Source organism: Lactuca sativa, chromosome 9 (assembly GCF_002870075.4).
Source record: "Lactuca sativa cultivar Salinas chromosome 9, Lsat_Salinas_v11, whole genome shotgun sequence".
Classification (NCBI taxonomy): domain Eukaryota; kingdom Viridiplantae; phylum Streptophyta; class Magnoliopsida; order Asterales; family Asteraceae; genus Lactuca; species Lactuca sativa.
In genome coordinates this window covers 220700813-220721691 of record NC_056631.2, presented here as the reverse complement: position 1 = coordinate 220721691, position 20879 = coordinate 220700813, and the positions used below count along the sequence as shown (strand labels likewise).

Sequence of the window (20879 nt, the reverse complement as noted above, 5' to 3'; positions counted from 1 at the left end):
CAATATACTCACTAAGACCATCTCCAACCCATCTTTATTTTTTCCCCCATAAATGGGGTAGAAAATGGAGGAAATAGTGATTCATCTCCAACCTTACTCTATTTTCTACCCCATTTTTACCCCAAAAAGTATATTCTTATAATATTTTATTTTTATAACTTATATATATTGTCAAATACACCCCTCTACTAATTAAATTCTATATTTATTATTAATTAATATAAATTAGTATATAACATGATATTATAAATATTAAATATTGCATTTAAATTATAATTAGTAGATAAAATAAACTAAAAATGTATAAAATAAAAATGAGAGGGACTAAAATTGGCAACCAAACTTCACCTCCATTTTTGGAGATATGAATAGTATTCCCCCATATATGGGGGAATACTATTCATATCTCCAAAAATGGAGGTGAAAATGGGGTAGGGTTGGAGAAGAATAGGGGAAGAAATGGAGTATGGGGGTGGGTTGGAGATGCCCTAAGCCCTATTTTAACCTCCTGAAGCCCCAGTATCAACCCCGAGACCCTTAGCAAGTCCCGAAGCCCGAAGATCCGGAGAAGAAAAGAGTTTCCGAGTCGAAGCTCTGCCCGCGAGAAGTTCGGTGTGTGAAGATATCCTGGTTTCATCGTAGAATACTACCATTGCACGCCGTAGTGTTGTCCGATCATCTTCTGATCAAGTGAGTGTATACTTACTTTCTTCTAATACATAAGTATGAAGTATTTGCTATGAAATACGTGCTATATGTTTATATATTGTTGTTTATTTGAGATGGTGGAATGGATGAACTATATAGGTTTTAATGAGTTAAACTGTATATGTATTTTGTAACTACAAATATGTTGGGTAGGACATGGGTAGCTGAGATCCGTGAGTATGGATTAGACCAAGAGGTTAGTTTTAGATCCGGGATTATGGATCAGGTAAAGAGATAAAACTTGTTATTAGTCCAAGAGTATGGATTAAGACTAAGTTAATTGTCCCTAGTCCGGGAGTATGGATTGGGCACAGTTATTGATCCGGGAGTATGGATCAGATCAGGATTAAGGTATAGTTAATTGTCCCTATTCCGGGAGTATGAATTGGGTACAATTATTGATCCGGGAGTATGGATCAGATCAGGAGGTTAGTTTTAGATCCGTGAGTATGGATCAGGAGAAAAGGTTAGTTTTAGATCCGTGAGTATGGATCGGGTGAAAAGGTCAGTTTTAGATCCGTGGGTATGGATCAGGTGAAGAGGATAGTTTTAGATCCGTGAGTAGGGATCAGGTAAAGAGGAAAACTTAAGATACAAGAGTTTAGATCGTGTCGTTGTGAGGATCGATGGGGGTGGAATAAGAGTTGCCTTTATATGGTGAAATTGTACAAGTTTGAATGTTCTATATATATAAATATATGATATAACATTGTGGGATGAAAACCCTATATGCTCACCAGGCTCCCAAGCCTGACCCACTCAGTTTTCTTTGTATCACAGGTATCAATACGAAGACATATTTCACTGAGAGATTAAAGGAGATGTAAATCACCAGTGTAAATAAATGTATGTTCTAAGAGAACATGACATCCCGAGATTTTGTTATATAATGAAAATACATTTCTTTAAGAAATGCTTTGATAAATTCTTATCATATTTTGTTTTGGGAATAAATTCCGCAACCGTTTTCTTTGAAAAATTACTCTGATTTTTAAAAACAAAGCATAAACAAATCGGTCTTTTCTGGCCGTGAAATTGGGGATGTCACATCGAGAACATGGGATGACCTTCGTTGGTGATGATGGTGGCAACCAATTTGATCGGCAAGGATGAAGTTGGTGAGTATGATAAAGATCGATTGTGGTTTATCATATATTCCCTGGTGAGAATCAAATCTAGAAAAAATAGAAGAAGATGAACTGGAACAGATGATGATGGAGCGTGAAAACTTTAGATCGAAGAAGGAATGTGTCATCTTGGCTAGGGTTTTCCAAATATGAGAGTTCAAGGTTGAGTGATATATTCATAATGGGATGCGACATGCGAGTTTAGTGATTTACCGAGATTTAAGGGATACGAAGTTATCAAACTGAAATACTGATTTTAATGAACGCATTGATATGAGAAGGAATTTGGAGAGAGATTTACTGACTGATGTTGTAACATAAGGAAGAGAAAGGTATATTGGGTATTTCATTTTGAAAGTCTAAGATGTTGAGGAGATGCCACGTCATATTAAAGGTACTCTTTTATAAGAGGAGAGATCATATATCTCATAAAGATTACCCGAAATACGTTGTGTACAACTCGATAATTTTCTTTTATGGTTGTAAGAAAAGTAAGTTGGGGGTAAATAAGGTAATGTGCTTTAAGTTTTTAATAGGTAAACGGTGTTTTTACTTTTTTTTTTATTTCTTGCGGTGGGAATTTTAAACATAAAACTCTAACTTTTTTGTGGTTTTTGTTTCAAATCTTGTGTTGTAACATATCTGTCATTACTTTTTATTATTTCTTGTGGTGGGAATTTTAAACATAAAACTCTAACTTTTTGTGTGGTTTTTGTTTCAAATCTTGTGTTGTAACTTATCTGTCAAGAAGACGCGACGAGGGGCGGATGTAGCATATTGGAAGGGTATGTAAATGCATACCCTTAAATAATTATCAGGATTACTCTTTCTTCATTAAAAAAAATTATATATTTATACATTTATTATAAATGCATGCCCTTGTCAAATTAAATGCATACCAAAACTATAATTTCAACCTAAGATTCTTTTTCCTTATATTTGACCGCAATGATTTTTTTTATTTTTTTGATTTAGTAAATACATGTCATTATTAAAAACAAATCCAAACGAAAAAATAAAATAAAATCGTTAGAAATCCCAATCAAGTTGGGTTTATCAACAAATTATAAAAGCTAAAAAATATTTGAACCAAGAAAAATACAAACTCTATATCTATCACAAATTACAATTTTTATAAAACCAACTAAAAGATAAGAAAATAAATCCGAAAAATCAAAGCCAAATAAACCCTAACCGTTGGACACACTTTCGCCTCTCTTGTCACCGTAGAGTTCGACAAAAGAAAGTGAGAAACTTCGAATTTGTTCGTCTTGATATCTTGCTAACATCGTCTCTGGTTCTTGGCCTCTTGTTTTTCAGGTTAGTTTTTGTTTTACTCTTGTAATCGCCTTCGGTGGTTCATAGTTTCATGTTGGATTTTGTGAGCTTTAAATCAATTTCTCTTCTTCACTTTTGTGTGTTTCTTTATCAATATTTGCTAACTGTTAAAGATATAGTGAATTTACTTTCTTGATTGTTGCATCATATAGTTGTCATTATTATTATATTGATAAATAAAGACTAAAAAGTACATATGTATTCGTAATTGATGGTGGAGTCAATGGAAATTTATCTTTTCTATGTAAAAAGGCATGTGGCATGTCAGTAGGTGATTATGTCAAACCAATTTCCCTATAGGCATATTGTAGCACAGGAAACACTATACATATATTTAACAATGTTATATAGAATTAAATTAAAATGATAAAGTAAACTATGGTTTATCAGTTTATGTGTTTAGCTTTTTTATTTATAGTTTTATTTTATCTTTAAGCTTTTTTATTTATAGTTTTATTTTATCTTTTAATTAGGTTTAATTACTACTAAGAAATGTATATGTAAATCCTACTAACTAATGCCTTTGCTATTTCACTTTTAGATAATTAATTTTGTTAACCTTTTAGGTTAAATATATTCTTATGATAACAATGAATGATGATGAAAACGAGTACTCAAAACGCAAGAAGAAACATGGGACGTTAGATTGGTTTGTTAATGCTCAAAAGAAAACAAAGACTCGATATGATTCTTCGTCGACGCCCGATAATATCACACATGGTAGCACCAAATTTCCATCTAGGGAAAAAGAAAGTCAATTTGATGTAAATACATTTCCACATGATCCAGGATTGAGAAATAATATCCTTGATTATCATCCCAACGACCAAGATGCAGTGAGGAAAGAATATATACAAAGAGGTCCTTGCCAACCACGTGGTCATCAATTTCTTCAAACAGATTTTGGAGGCTATATGCGTCGCTTTATTCCCACTTGGTTTGATAAACATAAATGGCTTGAATATATTATTGAAAAAGAGGCGGCTTTTTGTTTTCTATGCTACTTATTTAGGGACCAGGATGAATTTAATGGAAAAGATGGAGATGCTTTTGTTACGGATGGCTTTAAAAGTTGGAATATGCCAAATTGGTTCGATAGACATGTGGGAGCTGTTAATAGTATCCATAATCGAGCTAGAGAAAATTTTGAGATGCTTAACAAACCCAAAAAGTCGATACAAAGTGCTTTTGAGCAACAATCTACAAAAGCCTAAAAAGAATACCACACTCGTTTGCTTGCTTCGCTACATTGTATAAGGTATCTTCTACATCAAGGATTGCCAACCCGGGGTCATGATGAAAGTCAAGAATCAAGTAATAAAGGAAACTTTCTCGAACTTCTTGAATGGTTAGAAAAACATAATGAGGAAGTTGATAAAGTTGTATTGAAAAATGCTCCAAAGAACTTACAAGTAACCTCCCCTTCCATTCAAAAAGATATCGTACATGCTTGTGCAAAAGAAACAACTAAACACATTATTAGAGAAGTTGGTGAAGATTACTTTGCAATATTGGTGGATGAATCGGCTGGTGTAACTCATAATGAGCAAATGTCTTTGTGCTTGCGGTATGTAGATAAGAAAGGAGACATAGTTGAAAGGTTTCTCGATGTTGCACATGTCGTTGATACCACAACTTTATCTCTTAAAAAGGCAACTTATTATTTGCTTGCAGAGTATTCATTAAGTCCATCTATAATTCGAGGTCAAGGATATGACGGAGCTAGCAATATGAAGGGTGAAAGTAATGGCCTTAAAACCCTAATCTTAAAAGAAACCACATCTGCATACTATGTCTATTGTTTTGCTTACCAACTTCAACTAACACTAGTTGCAGTTTCAAAAAAAGCATAAATTGTGGTTTGCTCTTTGAGATACTTACAAACTTACTAAATGTCATTGGAGTTTCTTGTAAGAGAAAAGAAATGTTGCGAGAAGCTCAAGCTCAAAAGGTTTCACAAGCATTTGATGATGGTAAACTTGAAAGTGGCAAAGGATTGAATCAAGAGTTAAGTTTGGGAAGGTCGGGTGATACTCGTTGGGGATCCCACTATAAACTGATTGTGAATGTTATTTCCTTATATCCTATGATATGCAAGGTTCTTGATAAGATTGGAGATGTATCTTCAAGTTCGGATGACCGGCTAAAAGCGGATGTTGTTGGTTATTCACTTGAGTCTTTTGATTTTATATTCATGATACATTTGATGAAGACTATTTTTGGTGTGGCAAATGATTTGAACAACGCTTTACAAAGAAAAGATCAAGACATAGTTAATGCTATGGTGTTGGTGACATTGACCAAACAACAACTACAACAAGTAAGAGATAATGGGTGGGAACCTCTCTTAAGTTCATTCATATCCTTTTATGAAAAAAATTGCATCAAAGCTCCTAATATGGAAGATGTATATGTCCCGACAGGTAGAAAAAAACGTGGCAAACTACACACCACAAATCTTCATCATTTTCGAGTTGAAGTATTTGTTGCGATCATTGATTTGCAACTTCAAGAGTTGAAGAACCGATTTGACGAGGTTAGTATGGATTTACTTGTTAATATGGCTACTTTAAGCCCTGTTGATGATTTTAAATCTTTTGATAAAGAAAAAGTTATTGCACTTGCAAAACTTTATCCTAGTGAGTTTTCAAGTGTTGAATTAGTTCGTCTTGGTGATCAGCTTGAAAACTACATCTACGATATGAAAAAAGACGACAGATTTCAAGGATTGAAGGATCTTAAAGAACTCTCTAAGGAGATGGTGAGATCTAATAAAGATAAAGTTTTTGATCATGTCTATTTACTTATTAAGTTGGTGTTGATCCTCCCGGTGGCGACAACTAGTGTAGAAAGAGCATTTTCGGCAATGACTTTTGTGAAGAATAAGTTACGCAAAAGTATAGGTGATCAATTATTAAATGATTGTTTAGTAACTTATATAGAGAAAGATGTGTTTTCAAAAGTTAGTGATGAAGTTATTGTTACTCATGACCAAAATATAAGCAATCGACGACAACATTTGTAAATTTTAGTTTTGATATTAAATGTTTTTTTTTAATTATTAATCAAATTTTATTATGTGCGTACCCTTTTTTTTCTAGATCCGCCACTGTACGCGACTTACAAAATTTTGAAGAAGTATAGAAATGTTTTAGAGATCATTCAACATCTTGTTTAGATAGGCATTGTTGGTAAATAGAAAGACCCAATAATGGCAATTTCTACCGAGTGATACACCTTGCACATTCTCATTATGAATGATATGAATAACTTTTTAATTACAACATTGTACTTTAAAAAAATATACATCAAATTTAGTAAAGCTCAAAAAAGAAACAGATTAATTTGAATTGATATTGACCAAAATTTACCAATTGTCTATTACGCCCTTGATACATAACTTAGCCCCAAGAAGTAAGTTTTATAAATTGTATGCTATATTCCTTTTCAAGGGGAAACTTCACGGTAACCGAGTAAAAAGTCAAGCATGATGGTTCTAGCAAGTATAGGCATATGCAACTCACACCAAAACTTACACCTTTTAATATACACTTTGTTTTTAAAATTCACATGGGCGTGAGTCCACTTGCACTTTTCCCGCTTCCTTAATACCTAACACACATTAAATCAGGATTCAGGTGATAAAGAATGATACAGTTTATGAGATCAACTGATTTAAGATATCAAGATAGAAAACTTCACCTGTGTTAAAAAAAAGGCTAATCACTTAAATGCGGGAGAATGTTGACAGCATCAGCTAGTTCATCCATAATGTCACCATTTGTTCCAAGTGGGATGAAAACATTAGCCAGATAGTTAGGTGGACCACCAGTCCACTCCGGTTCACACCATTTCAATGCATCCCACCATTCATTCTCTCCTTTAATTTCCTTGATATCATTATCAAATGCTTTCATGTAGGATAGTTTCTCAAGTTTTGGGCAATCATAAACGACCAGACTTACCAATCGTGGGGCAACACTTATACCACGAGAGATGCTAACCAATTCAGGGAGGTGTAGAAGTGATATCTTTTTCAAGCTTGGAAGATAACGAGTTGATGTAGAGTTGTAGGATCCCAAACTAACAAGGCTATTGATCATAGTACAGTCTTCAATGATAAGACACTCTAAGCAAGTGAGACTTTCAAGCAACCCCTGTGTAAAAATGGTCCTCAACTCAGGGCATGAATGCATCGCCAAGGTTTTTAGATTGGACAGACACTGACTATGAATTGGACCATTCCAGATGCAAAGGAGACTCTTCATGTAATGAATTGAGAGATGTTGTAATGATCCAAGAACTGGTCTTACAAAAAAATCTTCTAAATGGAGTCCATTGACAATCTGCAGCATCTCATTGCATTCCGACAACAGGCAGAATTTCAGCTTCTCCATCTCCACCAGTCCTAAGGCAGACAAGGACTGGAGAGTCCAGTGGCGGTCCAAGAAAAGAGCAGCAGCATCTGTAAGCGCCATGGAAATAGCTTCTAGGTCCTCCTCGCCATTTGTATATGTGAAGCACTTGGGAAGTTTTACAAAGGTCTTATGAAGGTCAAGTGGGACACGGGATATCAAACGTTGTTGAATGTGACCAACAATGAAACCAAAATTCGACAAATGTTGGTAAATTGGGACCTTTCGCCAGCTCTTTGTCTCCATAAATATGCTCAGAAGTTCTGTGGTTGGGAAATACAATGTCAGAGATTTCAATTTCCGAAATTTAGGCAAAATGTTGATGATAAGTTTGACCTCATCTTCCCACCGTTCACCATACAAATCCACACAAATGCTTAGTTCCTTTAGCCGTAGGAGCTTTGATAAAACTGCTGCAAGAATTATTTGCATACTTTGGTTGCTTTGTTTGTACAAAGAAAACTTCAAGCATTCTAACTTGGTTAGCGACCCAAATTGCTCTGGTAAGCATACAAGTTGTGTTCCTTCTGAATCAAATACCTTGAGATTCTTAAGGGCTCCAATTTCAGGTGGTAGTTCCATCAGAAGGTCACAGTCTCTTATGAATAATTTTCCAAGAGTTGTCAACTTAGAAATGGAAGATGGCAAACAGTTTATGCTCGTGCTGGACAAATCTAGAACTTGGAGGCTCGGCATGTTATCGAAGAATGTGACAGGAATATCAGTCAGATCTTGATTGAAGTGCAAGAACAAATTCACAAGAAGGGGGCAGTTGGGGTTATTTGGAAGCTCGGATATTATGTTATTACTTAAATGGATTTCCCAGGCATCCGACTCTTCAATGTTTGGCATTTTGTTTGGTTCTGAACCATCTTGTTTAGGATAAAGTCCATATCCACGAGGTAGAGACTCTACAAAGTAAGTAACTAAAATAACTCGAATCTCATTTCTCATTCTAACACAATTTCCCCCGACTTGCTCTATAAGGAAAGACCTTATAACATCTTCAAAGACATCTTCTGCTTCTTGTTCGCCTTTTACCAGGCCATCTTTAGTCCAACTGTTTATCAAAGAAGACTTTTTTATTTTGGATCCTATGTAGTGTGATGTGAATTGTACGATGCACCTCTGAGACAAGGATTCCATGCGAGACCAAATGAATCTCAATACCCTCACCATGACATCATTTGTGACACCCATCTGTGATGATGAAGATGAAGAAGGCTTCTCTAGTGAGGATGATGATGAAGAAGGCTTCTCGAGTGAGGATAATTCGTTTAATGCAAGTACCCATACACCAACATCAACCACGCCTCTCAAAGCCCTTGCAAGTAAAATGATGGCAAGTAAATGACCATTGCACTTTTCGATTAATTGTGCTGCCATTTGTTGAATTTCAGAGTACTTGCCCACTGTTTCTAGGTCAACATTTGTAGAGAATAATATCCAAGGTAGAAGATGATCCTCAACTCTGATCTCTATATCCACTGGGCAATAAGCATTTTCTGTAATCACTATCTGCACTGTTCCAAACCATTTGGAAAGATTGAATTCAGGGTCATGAAAATCGATATAAGAGTCACTGCAATCTACGAACAACAAGCAGTTTGGGAACTTATTGAGAACGTTTATTTTACTGCCAGTTTCCAAACTTCTTTTCCTCCACAAATGCATCTCTTCTTCTATGTCATTCATAAGCTCTTCGATGCTTTCATGTTTTACATGTACACACAACACCATATCAAAGGCTCTTCTTAACTCTGGCATATCCTTTAATATTTCGGCTATTTCAAGAGCACCACTTCCTGCAGTTCCAAGCTTCTTGACTTTCAAATCAGTTATACAACTTATAGCTCGTTGAGTGGCTGAAGCAATTGCACTTGCATGGACTTCTGGTATACCTGACCAAAAACTTGCTAAAGGAACTTGCAAGCCTTCTGGTAAATAGGCCACCATATCAAAAGCAGCATCATCAAAATCTTCTTCGATGTCTTGAAGAAGTTTTTGAATCTCCATCAGGTAGCGTTCATCCCTTGAAGAGTCTTGTAACTTTCTAATGCACTTATTAAATGAGGAAAACTTGTCTAAAAGAGACCCAAAGTTGACCTCCGCTTCTTTTTTCATAGGGTAAAACCAGATGAGGTGTAAAAAGTCAATCATCCTCATCAATCCACCAGCTCGTTGTATATACTCCAACTGCATCAATTCATACAAGGACTTCATGGTTTCTTCTTCAGATGGCAACTCTTGAACAATGACTTCATCGTCTGGCTCACTAGCTTGATCAGAATCCTCACCAGAGAACCGGATACTTCTCATTGGAGTCATTTCATATGGTTTCCATATAACATTAAAATCCTTTTCCGGCTCTCTTCCCCCTGAAAAGCAAAATTAGCGTCTTTTAACAAACGAAGGTGTAAGTCAGTGTCTTATGAAAAAACTTTTACTAATTAATGTGTTCTTCATATTCTGTGAATTTCATTCATAGTAACAAACTAAATTTACCAAGAAATGAACGTATAAACACAAATTGATGCACCAACAGTAAATTATAAATTCAAAAACAAGCAGACAATACAGAAGAAGTATGGCTTTACCTGAGTTCTCTCCGGATGAAAAAAAATATTTCTGCAACCTCCAATCAGATGTAGTTATACCCATTTGGGGAATTGAATTATGATCAGTTCTCTCATGTAATGCCATTATAGACTCAAGACCAAAAAGAACCTGAGCCATTGTAATACGTGGCTCTTGACGATCACGCAAACAGCATTCCACTATTCTTACATAATCATTTAAGCATTTAAGTGAAATCCGACCCCTCAACTCTGGATCAATGATCTGCTCTAGTTTCCCTAGTCTCAAACAGTCTTGAGCCCATCTCACCAATTCTACTTGTTCCTGAACAAGACTTAAATCGATTGCACGCCTCCTGCATAGCACTTCCAATAGAAGCACTCCAAAGGAATACACATCAGTCTTCTTACTTAGTCTGCCAGTTGCCACATATTCTGGATCTAAATACCCAGCTGTGCCTACAACGGCAGTACTAATTACATCGGTAGGGTAGTCATCAAAAGGGATTGTTTTAGACAATCCAAAGTCTGCGATTTTTGCTACCCACTGGTTATCTAACAAAATATCTGCGCTCTTCACATTGTTGTATATGACCTCTTGCCCACTACTCCCATTGTGGAGGTATACTAATGCACGTGCAACCTCAAGACATATTTTGAGCCTTTGTGACCAAGATAAAGGAGTGATCCGCTTGTTTAGATGGTCTCCAAGGCTTCCATTGGACATATATTCGTAAACAAGGATCATCTCTTTGGCATCGGTACAATATCCAATCAAACACACTATGTTAGGGTGTTGCAACAAAGGAAGTAAATACACTTCAGTCTTAAACTCTTGGACGCCTTGGGATGAAGTGGACTTCCACCTCTTAACAGCCACAGTAGTTGTTGTTGTTGTTCCTTTCTTGATTGTGCCTTTGTACACACTGCCGAATCCACCTTTCCCTATCACCAAGCTTTCGTTGAAGTCTTGTGTGGCGGATCGAATCTGAGAAATTGTAAATCTACGGCAAGTTTCTCCCTTTGGAAACGATAATCCGGTCTCCTTACTAGATGCAGACAGAGGTGGCGAATTGGTCTGTTTGGATATGTGACCATGATCTCCCTTATGCAAAAGGGATTTGGCAGACAAAAGCCTTGTCACCTTGCTAAAGTAGCTTCCCCCTGAAATGAAAAGCAATATTAATTAGCATCTTTTTGCAAAGAAAAATATACTCATTAAAGATCATACATAGATAAATACATACATACATACATATGTTTATATATACACACATAGAGGCATTAGTTAGTGAGGTAACTCAGATGATATATACTGCTTAAACAAGCCCCTAGCTAAAGTTCCCATGTTACTATTATTCTTTATTTTTCTTCTTTTTACGATAAAATGATCAAATTCTAATAGTCATCTCTTGTATGTATATTTAGTCTTCACACTTGTATAGGATTGATTACATTAGTTTATCTCTATCTCTATATTATAGTTATCACTTTAGGTGTATATATAAATATATGTTTAGTCTTCATTTGTATTGGGAAACCTAAATTCAACCCAATATAAATTAGATTTTCTCTCCTTTATAAGAGGGAAATAATTCTAAAACCATTAGTTTATCTCTATCTCTTGTATTCATTTATCTCATAAGGTCAACTTCAAATTGTGTATTTTGATTTCTGATAGAACAATGCAACAGTTTTTATTATCTACACCTCCTCGGCTCCATCAAAACAACCCTGCTCAATGAACAAAATCTCCAAAGAGAATTAAGCATACACAGTTCTGACAAAATCGAACCCTCTATGCATAATTCAACCAAAGCAGTGTCTCAGTCGAAGAACCAAGATGTAATTCAGAAGTAGGGTTATATAATAGACTAAATGCAGTAGCATATAGTGGTTTAAGGTTGGGAGAGAGAGTGCATACGAAGAGCTAAGCAGTGTGGCCACAATACCATGAAAGTCAGCTTCACTTGTTTTTTAGGCGAAGTATACATCATGTAACTAAATACTTATAATTTTGACTTGTTTTTCATCTTCTGTACATTTCATAGTAACATACTAGATTTACCAAAAAAAAAAAAAAATACATATATTTGCACAAATAGATGGTGGATTATAAATTTATTCACAAGCAGAAAAATATAATTGAGTTTTGGCTTTACCAGAGTTTCTTCGTCCATGGGAGAATTGCTTATCCAACCTCCAATCAGATGTGGTTATACCCATTTGGGGAATAGATTTATGATCACTTCTCTCTTGTAATGCCAATATAGACTCAAGACCAGAAACAACCTCATCCATTGTTAAACGTTGATTTTGACTTTCACGCAAACACTCTTCCACTATTTTCACATAATCATTCAAGCACGTATGTAAAATGTGCCCCTTCAACTCTGGATCTATGATCTGCTTTAGTTTCCCTCTTCTCACACAGTCTTGAGCCCATCTCACCAGTCCTTGCTGTTCCTTTTTAAGACCTGTATCAACTACACGCCTCCTGCATAACACTTCCAACAAAACCACTCCAAAGGAATACACATCAGACTTCTTGCTTAGTCTGCCTGTTGCCATATATTCTGGATCAATATCCCCAAGCGTGCCTGAAAAGGCAGAAACAGCAGTACTAACATGGGTAGAGCAGTCATCGAAAGAGATTATTTTAGACAATCCAAAGTCTGTGATTTTGGCTCCCCACTGGCTATCTAACAAAATATCTGAGCTTGTAAGATTGCCGTGTATGACCTCTTGCCCACTACCACTGTGGAGGTAGTGTAATGCACGTGCAACATCAATACATATCTGAAGCCTTTGCGACCAAGATAATTGAGTATTGTGCTTGTGTAGGTGCTCTTCAAGGCTTCCATTGGACATATATTCGTAAACAAGGATCATCTCTTTGTCATCAGTACAATATCCAATCAAACACACTATGTTAGGGTGTCGCAACATAGAAACTAATTGAACTTCAGCCTGAAACTCTTGGGCGCCTTGATTAAAAGCGTGGTTCCACTGCTTAACAGCCACAATACTGGTTGTTGTTCCATTCTTGATTGTGCCTTTGTACAACTTCCCGAATCCACCTGTCCCTATGAGCAAGCTTTCTTTGAAATTTTGGGTGGCGGATCGAATCTCATCAATCGTAAATTGACGGCAAAGTTGTCCCTTTGGGGACGATGATCCGGTCTCCTTACTCGATGCAGGTGGAGGTGGCAAATTGGACGGTTTGGACGACCATGAGGAACTGTAAAGAGAATCATCGCTTCTCCACATTTGTGTTCTTCGCTCTTAGCAATTAAGGCGCACCAATGACTTCAAAAAGTATTCTAGATCAGAAAACCCACCTGCTCAAGCAAAACTCCCTGTATCAAATCTTGTTGCAGTTTCAATAGCCGGAACTGCTGAACTGCCTCCGGAATTCCCTTGGCCCAACGGAGTCGGTGTGCTTGTATCAACCGTATTATACTTCTCTCCCTACCATCACTTTTCTGCAAAAAAATTCCTCCTTCAATTACTCTGTGTTTCTTGCGACTTATCTTCAGGGCGAGAATGGCGTTGACCAACGGCGCACAAATAATCCACCTACTTGTACCGTCCACGAATGCAATATAGTTTTTAACCGTGCTAATTTATACCTTTTTATACCAATACGGGTGGAATATCACGAACTAATTAAATTCGGGAAAATGATTGTATAATGTAGTAGACTATTATTGTTATATATAACTTGTTTTTTTTTTTATTTTAATTATGGTTTATCAATAAATTTGTATTTGTTGTTTAATAAATACTATTTTGATCACCAAATTATCGGTGGTTATGTATTCAAAAAAATATCATTAAATTCATATTTGTTGTTAAATAAACACGGTTTATCATTAAATCAACTTTTATACACATTTAGTCACTTTTTCGGTCCTTTTCTCTTGACCAACATAATTCGAAGAATAAGGAAAACACAAATTTACATTTAGCAACTTCATCTTTTTCGGTCATCATCAATTTTCTAAAATGTCCAAAATATACTATTGTTACCAACTATTGTAGGTTTAATCGATCATGGTGAATTTGTCGACCAAACATAACTTTTCTAGTGAATATTATGAATTTTCCGGTCAAGATTTGTGTGTGTGTTTTGAAAACCATTTCACCTTCTAAATCTAACACATCGAAACCCATCAAATTTATAAAAATCTACAAAGAATATGAACAACTTAGAAAACTGTGTAAATTTCATAACATGCAAAAAGATTCTCAGACATTTGTTCGATTTTGAAATATCTCAACAACTCAAAAAACCGGGAAAATGTGTTTGTGTTTGTGTTCTTGGGCTAAAGAACTCAATAACTAAACAACTCAGAATGTGCTCATGTTCAAAAAAATATGACAACGCAAAAAAAAGTTTAAAATTTGAACACAATGGATTTTCAGATATGTGTACAGGTTCTTGGTGTAACATTCCAAAATTCAAAGAAATTTAAAATTTTCAAAATCAACCATTAATCAACATTGTTTACAAAAAGAGTCATTGTTTCAAAAACATTATTTCAAATCAGAGTTTTCTCAAGACCCAGTGACATAAATCAAGAAGTTGTGTACGATCACGCTTTTGCTTTCCCACGATCATCAGTAGTACCAGAAACGATAAACTAAAAATTGTAAGTCAAAGCTTAGTGAGTTTCCCCAAAGTACCTGTAACGCCCCGATTTTCAGGTATTAATTTTATGGCTTTTATTTTCTTAATTTCAAGGTCTACTCGATGAGTTGGATGCTCTAACTCGTCTAGTAGAAGCGGGTTAGGCCACGTGTTTCAGTGACCTACTCGCCGAGTCCAAGATAGGACTCGACGAGTAGGAGCTGGAGGATGAAACCCTAATTTCCGGGGTTTTGCACCCTATTTAAAGGATCATTAGCCTCTTTTAGCCCCTTACAGTCCCTTGAGAGTCCAGAAAACCCTAATATGTGTATGTGCTCCATTGTTGTGTGTTTTAAGCTTTGGAAGGTGGATCTTAGTGAGAAGAGCTTGAAGATCAAGTAGCTAGCAGCAAGGAACTTGGGTGGATCTGAAATCTACCTCAGTTAGCATCCTTTAAAGGTATCAAGTCGTTACCTTGACCTCATTTCCTTCTAGATCTCATTTGGTTAAGGATTAGGGCTTTTCTAGCATATTAGGAAGCTATTCTTGGGTATGAGCCAAAATCTAAAGTTGCAACTTCAGATCTGAACTCTCTTTGGTCTCGAAGTCCATAAAGCTTCCAGCTTTAGCAAGTATGAATCTCTCCTTAGGTGTAAAACACCGTTTCAAGCTTGGATTTGAGATTATGGGTCTCTAGAGCCTTGCATGCACGTAAAGTTTGCAGCTTTACGTGATAAACATGCCTTAGGAAACTAGATCTGTAATATGGAACCTTAAAATGGCTTAAAAAGCACCTGTATGGATAAAGGGTTGAAGGGACTCGACGAGTTGTATGGTCAACTCGGCAAGTCCGATGAAGATTGTCGTGCAAGGACTTCTGTATGGACTCGGCGAGTTAACTAGGGTTTTTTCGATATTGGACACGCATGAACTCAGCGAGTTATAGGGAAACTCGATGAGTCAGTGGGGGGATTTCACGACTACTCGATTTCTGGAAGGACTCGACGAGTCGGTGACTGCACTCGACAAGTCGGGTCAACATGGACTATTGACCTTGACCGTTGACTTTGACTTTAACCAAGGGTTGACTAATTGACTTCTGGGGTATTTTGGGAATTTATAAACATGGTTCTATGGTGAATATAGGTGGTGGGGGGGAACTGTAATGTTCGTAATTTGGTATTTGTCATTTTAGCCCTCCTAATGCTTAATTTATTTCATGTTGGTCCCTATCTAGTATGCTTAGCATACTAGCTCTCTGAATGATTGCGAGTTCACCCACATACACTGGGCGTATGTGGGAGTACGTTGGGCGTACGAAAGGATTGGGCAAACCCTAAATTTTAGGGTTTGCACCCTATTTAAACAAATTAAACCACCTTTGTATATTTTATTGATCAGCCTCCATCACCCTATATCCTAAAAACAAAACCCTAAGTGCCTCTTGTGAGTTTTGAGCTTGAAAGTGAGATTTGGTGGTGTTTTAGTGAAAGAAGAAGAAGAACTCTTGGTGGTTGCTTGAAAGTAGCTTGGGCCTGTAGATCCATGTTCATCATCATCTTTGCAAGCCGTTTGAGGTATAAAGTTCTCTACTTGATGGTTCATTATGCTAGATCTAGTTTTGGGACCTTATTTATGCATTTTTGGGTCTTTTGAGCTAGAGTTGAGCTTTTGATCTACTCCAGAAGCCATGAATGTTAGATCTTAGCTCCATGGAGGTCCCTTGTTCATAAAAATGAGAACTTTATGAAAGATATTGGTCCATGCAAGTGCTAAGAGCCTTATTAAGATTATTTTTTAGTGTTGGGTCCCATTAAGTCATGCATGGGTATAAAGTTGCCAACTTTACGTATTAAGTCACCTTTTAGGATCAAATCTGAGAGTTTGGCTAAAGGTCTCAACTGATTAAGTGCTTAATGGAGTGGATTAGTGATCTGGGGAGTACGTTGGACGTATCCAGCTGGTACGCTGCGTGTATTGTCCCTGAAAGGAGTACGCTAAGCGTATGAGCTTAATACGCCCCGCGTACTCAGCAGATTGACTTTCAGTTTGACTTCCTCAGGTTTGGGCTTTTAGCTTTTGGGCCTTGTTGGACCATTGGACTTTTAACTTTGGGTCATGGATAGACTATATACTTTCTCGGGATTAGGTCCATAATGATTTTTGGGCCTAATTTGGAAGTTGGGCCTTATTGGGCCTTGTGATGCCATTTAAGGAATTTGGGCCTTTTGAGTAGTTGGGTTAGGCCTTAGTTTTGGGCCAAGTAAGGACAAGGGTAAAATGGTCTTTTACCTTAGAAATTGGTCAAGTAGCTTAGATTCAACAGCTAGAGGTGAGTTTCCTCACTGTGTTTAGCGGGTCAAAGGCACCATTGTTGGCTCATGATTTGTTATGTTTAGGATGCTAGTTGTTTGCGCGACTCTTGCATGTGATATGTGTTATATGTTTACCGAGTGCGGCCCGATAACTATCATGTATGCCATTTATCTTTGTAATTATTGCATGTGTTATATGATTATATGTTTATATGTTTATATGTATACCGGGCGGGGCCTGATGACTGACATATTTGTTTACTGAGCGGGGCTCGATGCTGGGCGGGGGGCCTATTATATGTTTGATATGTATGGTATGTGGTATTTTGGAAAACTCACTAAGCTTTGTGCTTACGGTTTTCAATTTATGTTCCATGTACTTGTGGTTCGAAGGGGAAAAGTCCAGAATGATTGCAGCACACACACCACATCGTTCCACATGTTTATATTATGCTGAACCTGGATGTTATCGATACACTTTGATTCACCATGGTTTTTATGATATTGTTTGGATAATGGTTTTAATTAATTTAAAAATCGAATTTTTTAGTTTTAATTTTTGGGACGTTACAAATACCAAGAATAAGATAAACCCGCAAATATTAAATCTTAATTCCACTTATACGGTTATACCATATATGTGATTCGAACCCGTGACCTCTCACAAATGAATCCCTGACTTCTCACAAATGAAAAAATAAATCCCTGAATTCTCACAAATGAAAATCTAATCCAAAATACTCTAAACCCCTAAATTAATAAACATAGCATTTGGGCCTAGTTACAGGCTTTTCCTCATTGATAAAAAAAACGAAGAAAAAACCCAAAACAAATAGTTATACGCATTAAAGAAATTATCTTAATGGATATAGTTATAACTAAAGAATTCATATGTTAATGTTATGTATCAGTAAACATTATTGACAATTCTTTCTTGCCATTAATCATCACTTCAACCACATCCTTGATTATAATACTAGGACAAAAGAGACAGAGACCCTATTTGAGAATGGTTGACCAGTTAAGAATTCCACATTTCTTGGATCACCAATCACCAAGCATCCTTTCTTTCTCCCTCGCTAAAAATCTGCGGTGCTTGGAGAGAGAGAGAGACACTTCATATATATCAACCATCTATCCATCCAACCTTTTCGTTCCACCTTCACAATCTAATTTGGTAGAACGGATTCCCAGAATCGTCACAAACTTAGTGAGTGAGGGCGGTTTCCGGCAACTAGGAGACCGCTCCACCACCATAAGTTTGCTCGCCTTTTATGTAACCCCGGCCTGAATTCTGGTTTCCAAGGTTTACGGTGAGATCTCTAAACCCTTCAACTTCCTACATATGTAAATCTATCTTCTTCTTCTTCTTCCATCTTTGAAGTTGTTCCAGATTCATATTTTGGGTTGTATAAAATCTGTTAATTAAAGAAACTTACACTACTATCTATCTTCAAAGCCGAGAAGAGGCAAAACTGATACCAAAAAAGAAGATGTCGGGAAACGGGGATGATGAGTTGTCTCCATCTCTTTTGCCATGCGAATGGGTTCGTGGCAAAATGATCGGATCAGGCTCATTCGGGGTTGTTCATTTGGCCATCAACAAATCCAGCGGCTCACTTTTCGTGGTGAAGTCATCCGAATCTCAAGAGGGGGATCAGTCTCTTGAGAACGAAGCTAGCGTTCTCAAGAGCCTGGATTCCCCTCACATTGTACAATGCCTTGGAAAAGACGTTTCCTTCGGCGAAAACGGTCACACAAAAACAAATCTTTTCATTGAGTACATGGCAGCCGGAAGTCTCGGTGATGTCGCCGAGAAACTCGGTGGAAAATTAGACGAGGGAGTCATCCGTGTCTACACCCGGGAAATCCTCAAAGGATTGAAGTATCTCCACGATAGTGGAATCGTCCACGGTGATGTTAAATGCCAAAATGTGCTTTTGGGTCCGTGTGGGACCGTAAAGTTAGCTGATTTCGGTTGTGCCCGACGGCTACTGTCGGGCACAGGCACCACTGGAGCCATCAATCGGAAGTTCCTCTGTGGAACTCCGTTGTGGATGGCTCCAGAAGTTCTTAGGAACGAAGGGCTAGATTTCTCAGCAGATATCTGGTCTTTAGGGTGCACCGTTATTGAAATGGCAACGGGGCGGACCCCATGGGGTGAACTCGGGGTGTCGAATCAAATGGCGGCAATTTTGAAGATTGCTTCGAGCAACGAATTGCCTTCATTTCCTCGGGATTTTTCGAAATCCGGTTTGGATTTTCTCAACAAGTGTTTGGTGAGGAAGGCAGAAAGGAGATCTACCGTTGATGAGCTTCTAAATCATCCATTCATCAAGGGCGAAATGGTAATTAAAAAACATGAAATGTATTCGCCGTTGAGTGTTTTGGATATGGGTGATGACGGTTATGGTTCGGATGAGTCTGAGGAGATGAAAGTTATGAGTAAAATACCATTTTCAGTTCGCCGTTATGAGAAGAGAAAGTCGACACAAAGGCAATGTACAGAAAATGAGATGGTGTCACAGGAAAATTGGGTCACAGTTAGGACCTAAAAAGAAAGAATGTTTTAAAAAGAGTTGATGGATGAACGAATGAATGTATGATTGTATAGGATTTTAGGGATGATGTTTTTGTTTGAAAAAGAAAATGTACAGCCAAAAAATAGTTTTTACTAAAACCAGCCCCAAAGTGTTGAATTAGTTTTATTTGTTTAAAATAAAATAAAATAAAAATATTGAATATGAATCGTATCTGTATGCAGGACAGGCTTTGAGATTTTAGAGATCATGTACAGCTTAAAAGTTTTAGGCACCAAAAATAATAAATCCTAAAAAAAATAAAATAAAAAGGATCCATTTGCTATCTAAGTCCACTTCTACATACATTTATTGTGTAAACATGACATTATAATGTTATCCAAGCGCCCTATAGGCCTATATCATCCAACTTCCTTAAACCTTCACTAGAATGTTACTTAACATTAACAAATTGTGTTTTAACATAAATGAAGCGCACTGTTAGAAGGCCAAATACGAAGATAAAATGCAAAATTTCATTATTTTTGCAATCACCAAACAAAAAGGACCAAAATGTACATACTACTCGTCTCATTCTCAACTCGTTGACTCAAGTTTATATGTTTCTTTTAGGATACAATTTTACAAATTTAGAGTCTACGAAAAAACATTACTGGACTGTGAATTGGGCCACAAAATAGTCCTCATATATATAGCATAATTTTTTCATCTTTCTTGATTTTTACATTATTTTCAAGGTGAAAACTCAAGAAAAAAAAAGCTTATAAAAAATCTATTTTCACACCATTTAAGCCTCTTTCTTGTGGAAATTTTCTTTGAAATTTTTACCACAAAATTAAAAGGTTTTTTTTTTCAGGTATCAGATAATAAGAAATTACGAATTTCGTTGATCAGATTTGAGAAATTATAAAGTTCGATATAAAACCTGTAATTTTGCAGATGATATATGCATATTAAATTTTGCATTTGTTTTTTCTTAAAACGACGTTACTTGGAGTCATGTCCATTTCGACATCTGCAAAATTAGTTGTTTTAGTGTTCAGACTTATTTTTTACAACTTTTTGGAAAATAGTAATGTGATTAGACATATGTCTTTTTTGTCTTTATCATTATTATTATAGCGGATGTTAACATGGAGCAATATGTTCTGTAGGAATCATTATTTGCATCAAATATAACTATATTTTAGTCATTGACTATATTATGTATTAAAGCACCCACACCAA

The 20879-nt window shown here is 36.5% G+C and overlaps 3 protein-coding genes across 4 annotated transcripts; 2 read left to right on the top strand and 1 right to left on the bottom strand.

The window, feature by feature from the left end:
• Window positions 1-5097: 5097 nt before the first annotated feature.
• On the top strand, window positions 5098-6198 carry LOC111883960 (uncharacterized). The gene has a single exon (XM_023880286.1). It carries the CDS (start codon window positions 5098-5100, stop codon window positions 6196-6198), a length of 1101 nt encoding a protein of 366 aa, XP_023736054.1.
• Window positions 6199-6405: 207 nt separating this feature from the next.
• LOC111883956 (uncharacterized) lies at window positions 6406-13765 on the bottom strand. Of its 2 annotated transcripts, none has more exons than XM_023880281.3 (4): window positions 12327-13765; window positions 10186-11328; window positions 6876-9966; window positions 6406-6785 (listed from the first exon to the last, which is right to left on the bottom strand). In XM_023880281.3, the coding sequence occupies exons 1-3, from the start codon at window positions 13432-13434 to the stop codon at window positions 6893-6895; spliced, it is 5325 nt and encodes a 1774-aa protein (XP_023736049.1). In that variant the 5' UTR covers window positions 13435-13765; the 3' UTR covers window positions 6406-6785; window positions 6876-6892. The 2 variants fall into 2 exon arrangements, with proteins under 2 accessions (XP_023736049.1, XP_023736050.1); XM_023880282.3 differs by having other exon boundaries at window positions 6406-6777.
• A 4391-nt stretch (window positions 13766-18156) lies between these two features.
• LOC111883979 (mitogen-activated protein kinase kinase kinase 17) lies at window positions 18157-19860 on the top strand. Its single transcript, XM_052767500.1, has 2 exons — window positions 18157-18425; window positions 18572-19860. Exon 2 carries the CDS (start codon window positions 18606-18608, stop codon window positions 19665-19667), a length of 1062 nt encoding a protein of 353 aa, XP_052623460.1. The 5' UTR covers window positions 18157-18425; window positions 18572-18605; the 3' UTR covers window positions 19668-19860.
• The last annotated feature ends 1019 nt before the right edge of the window (window positions 19861-20879 follow it).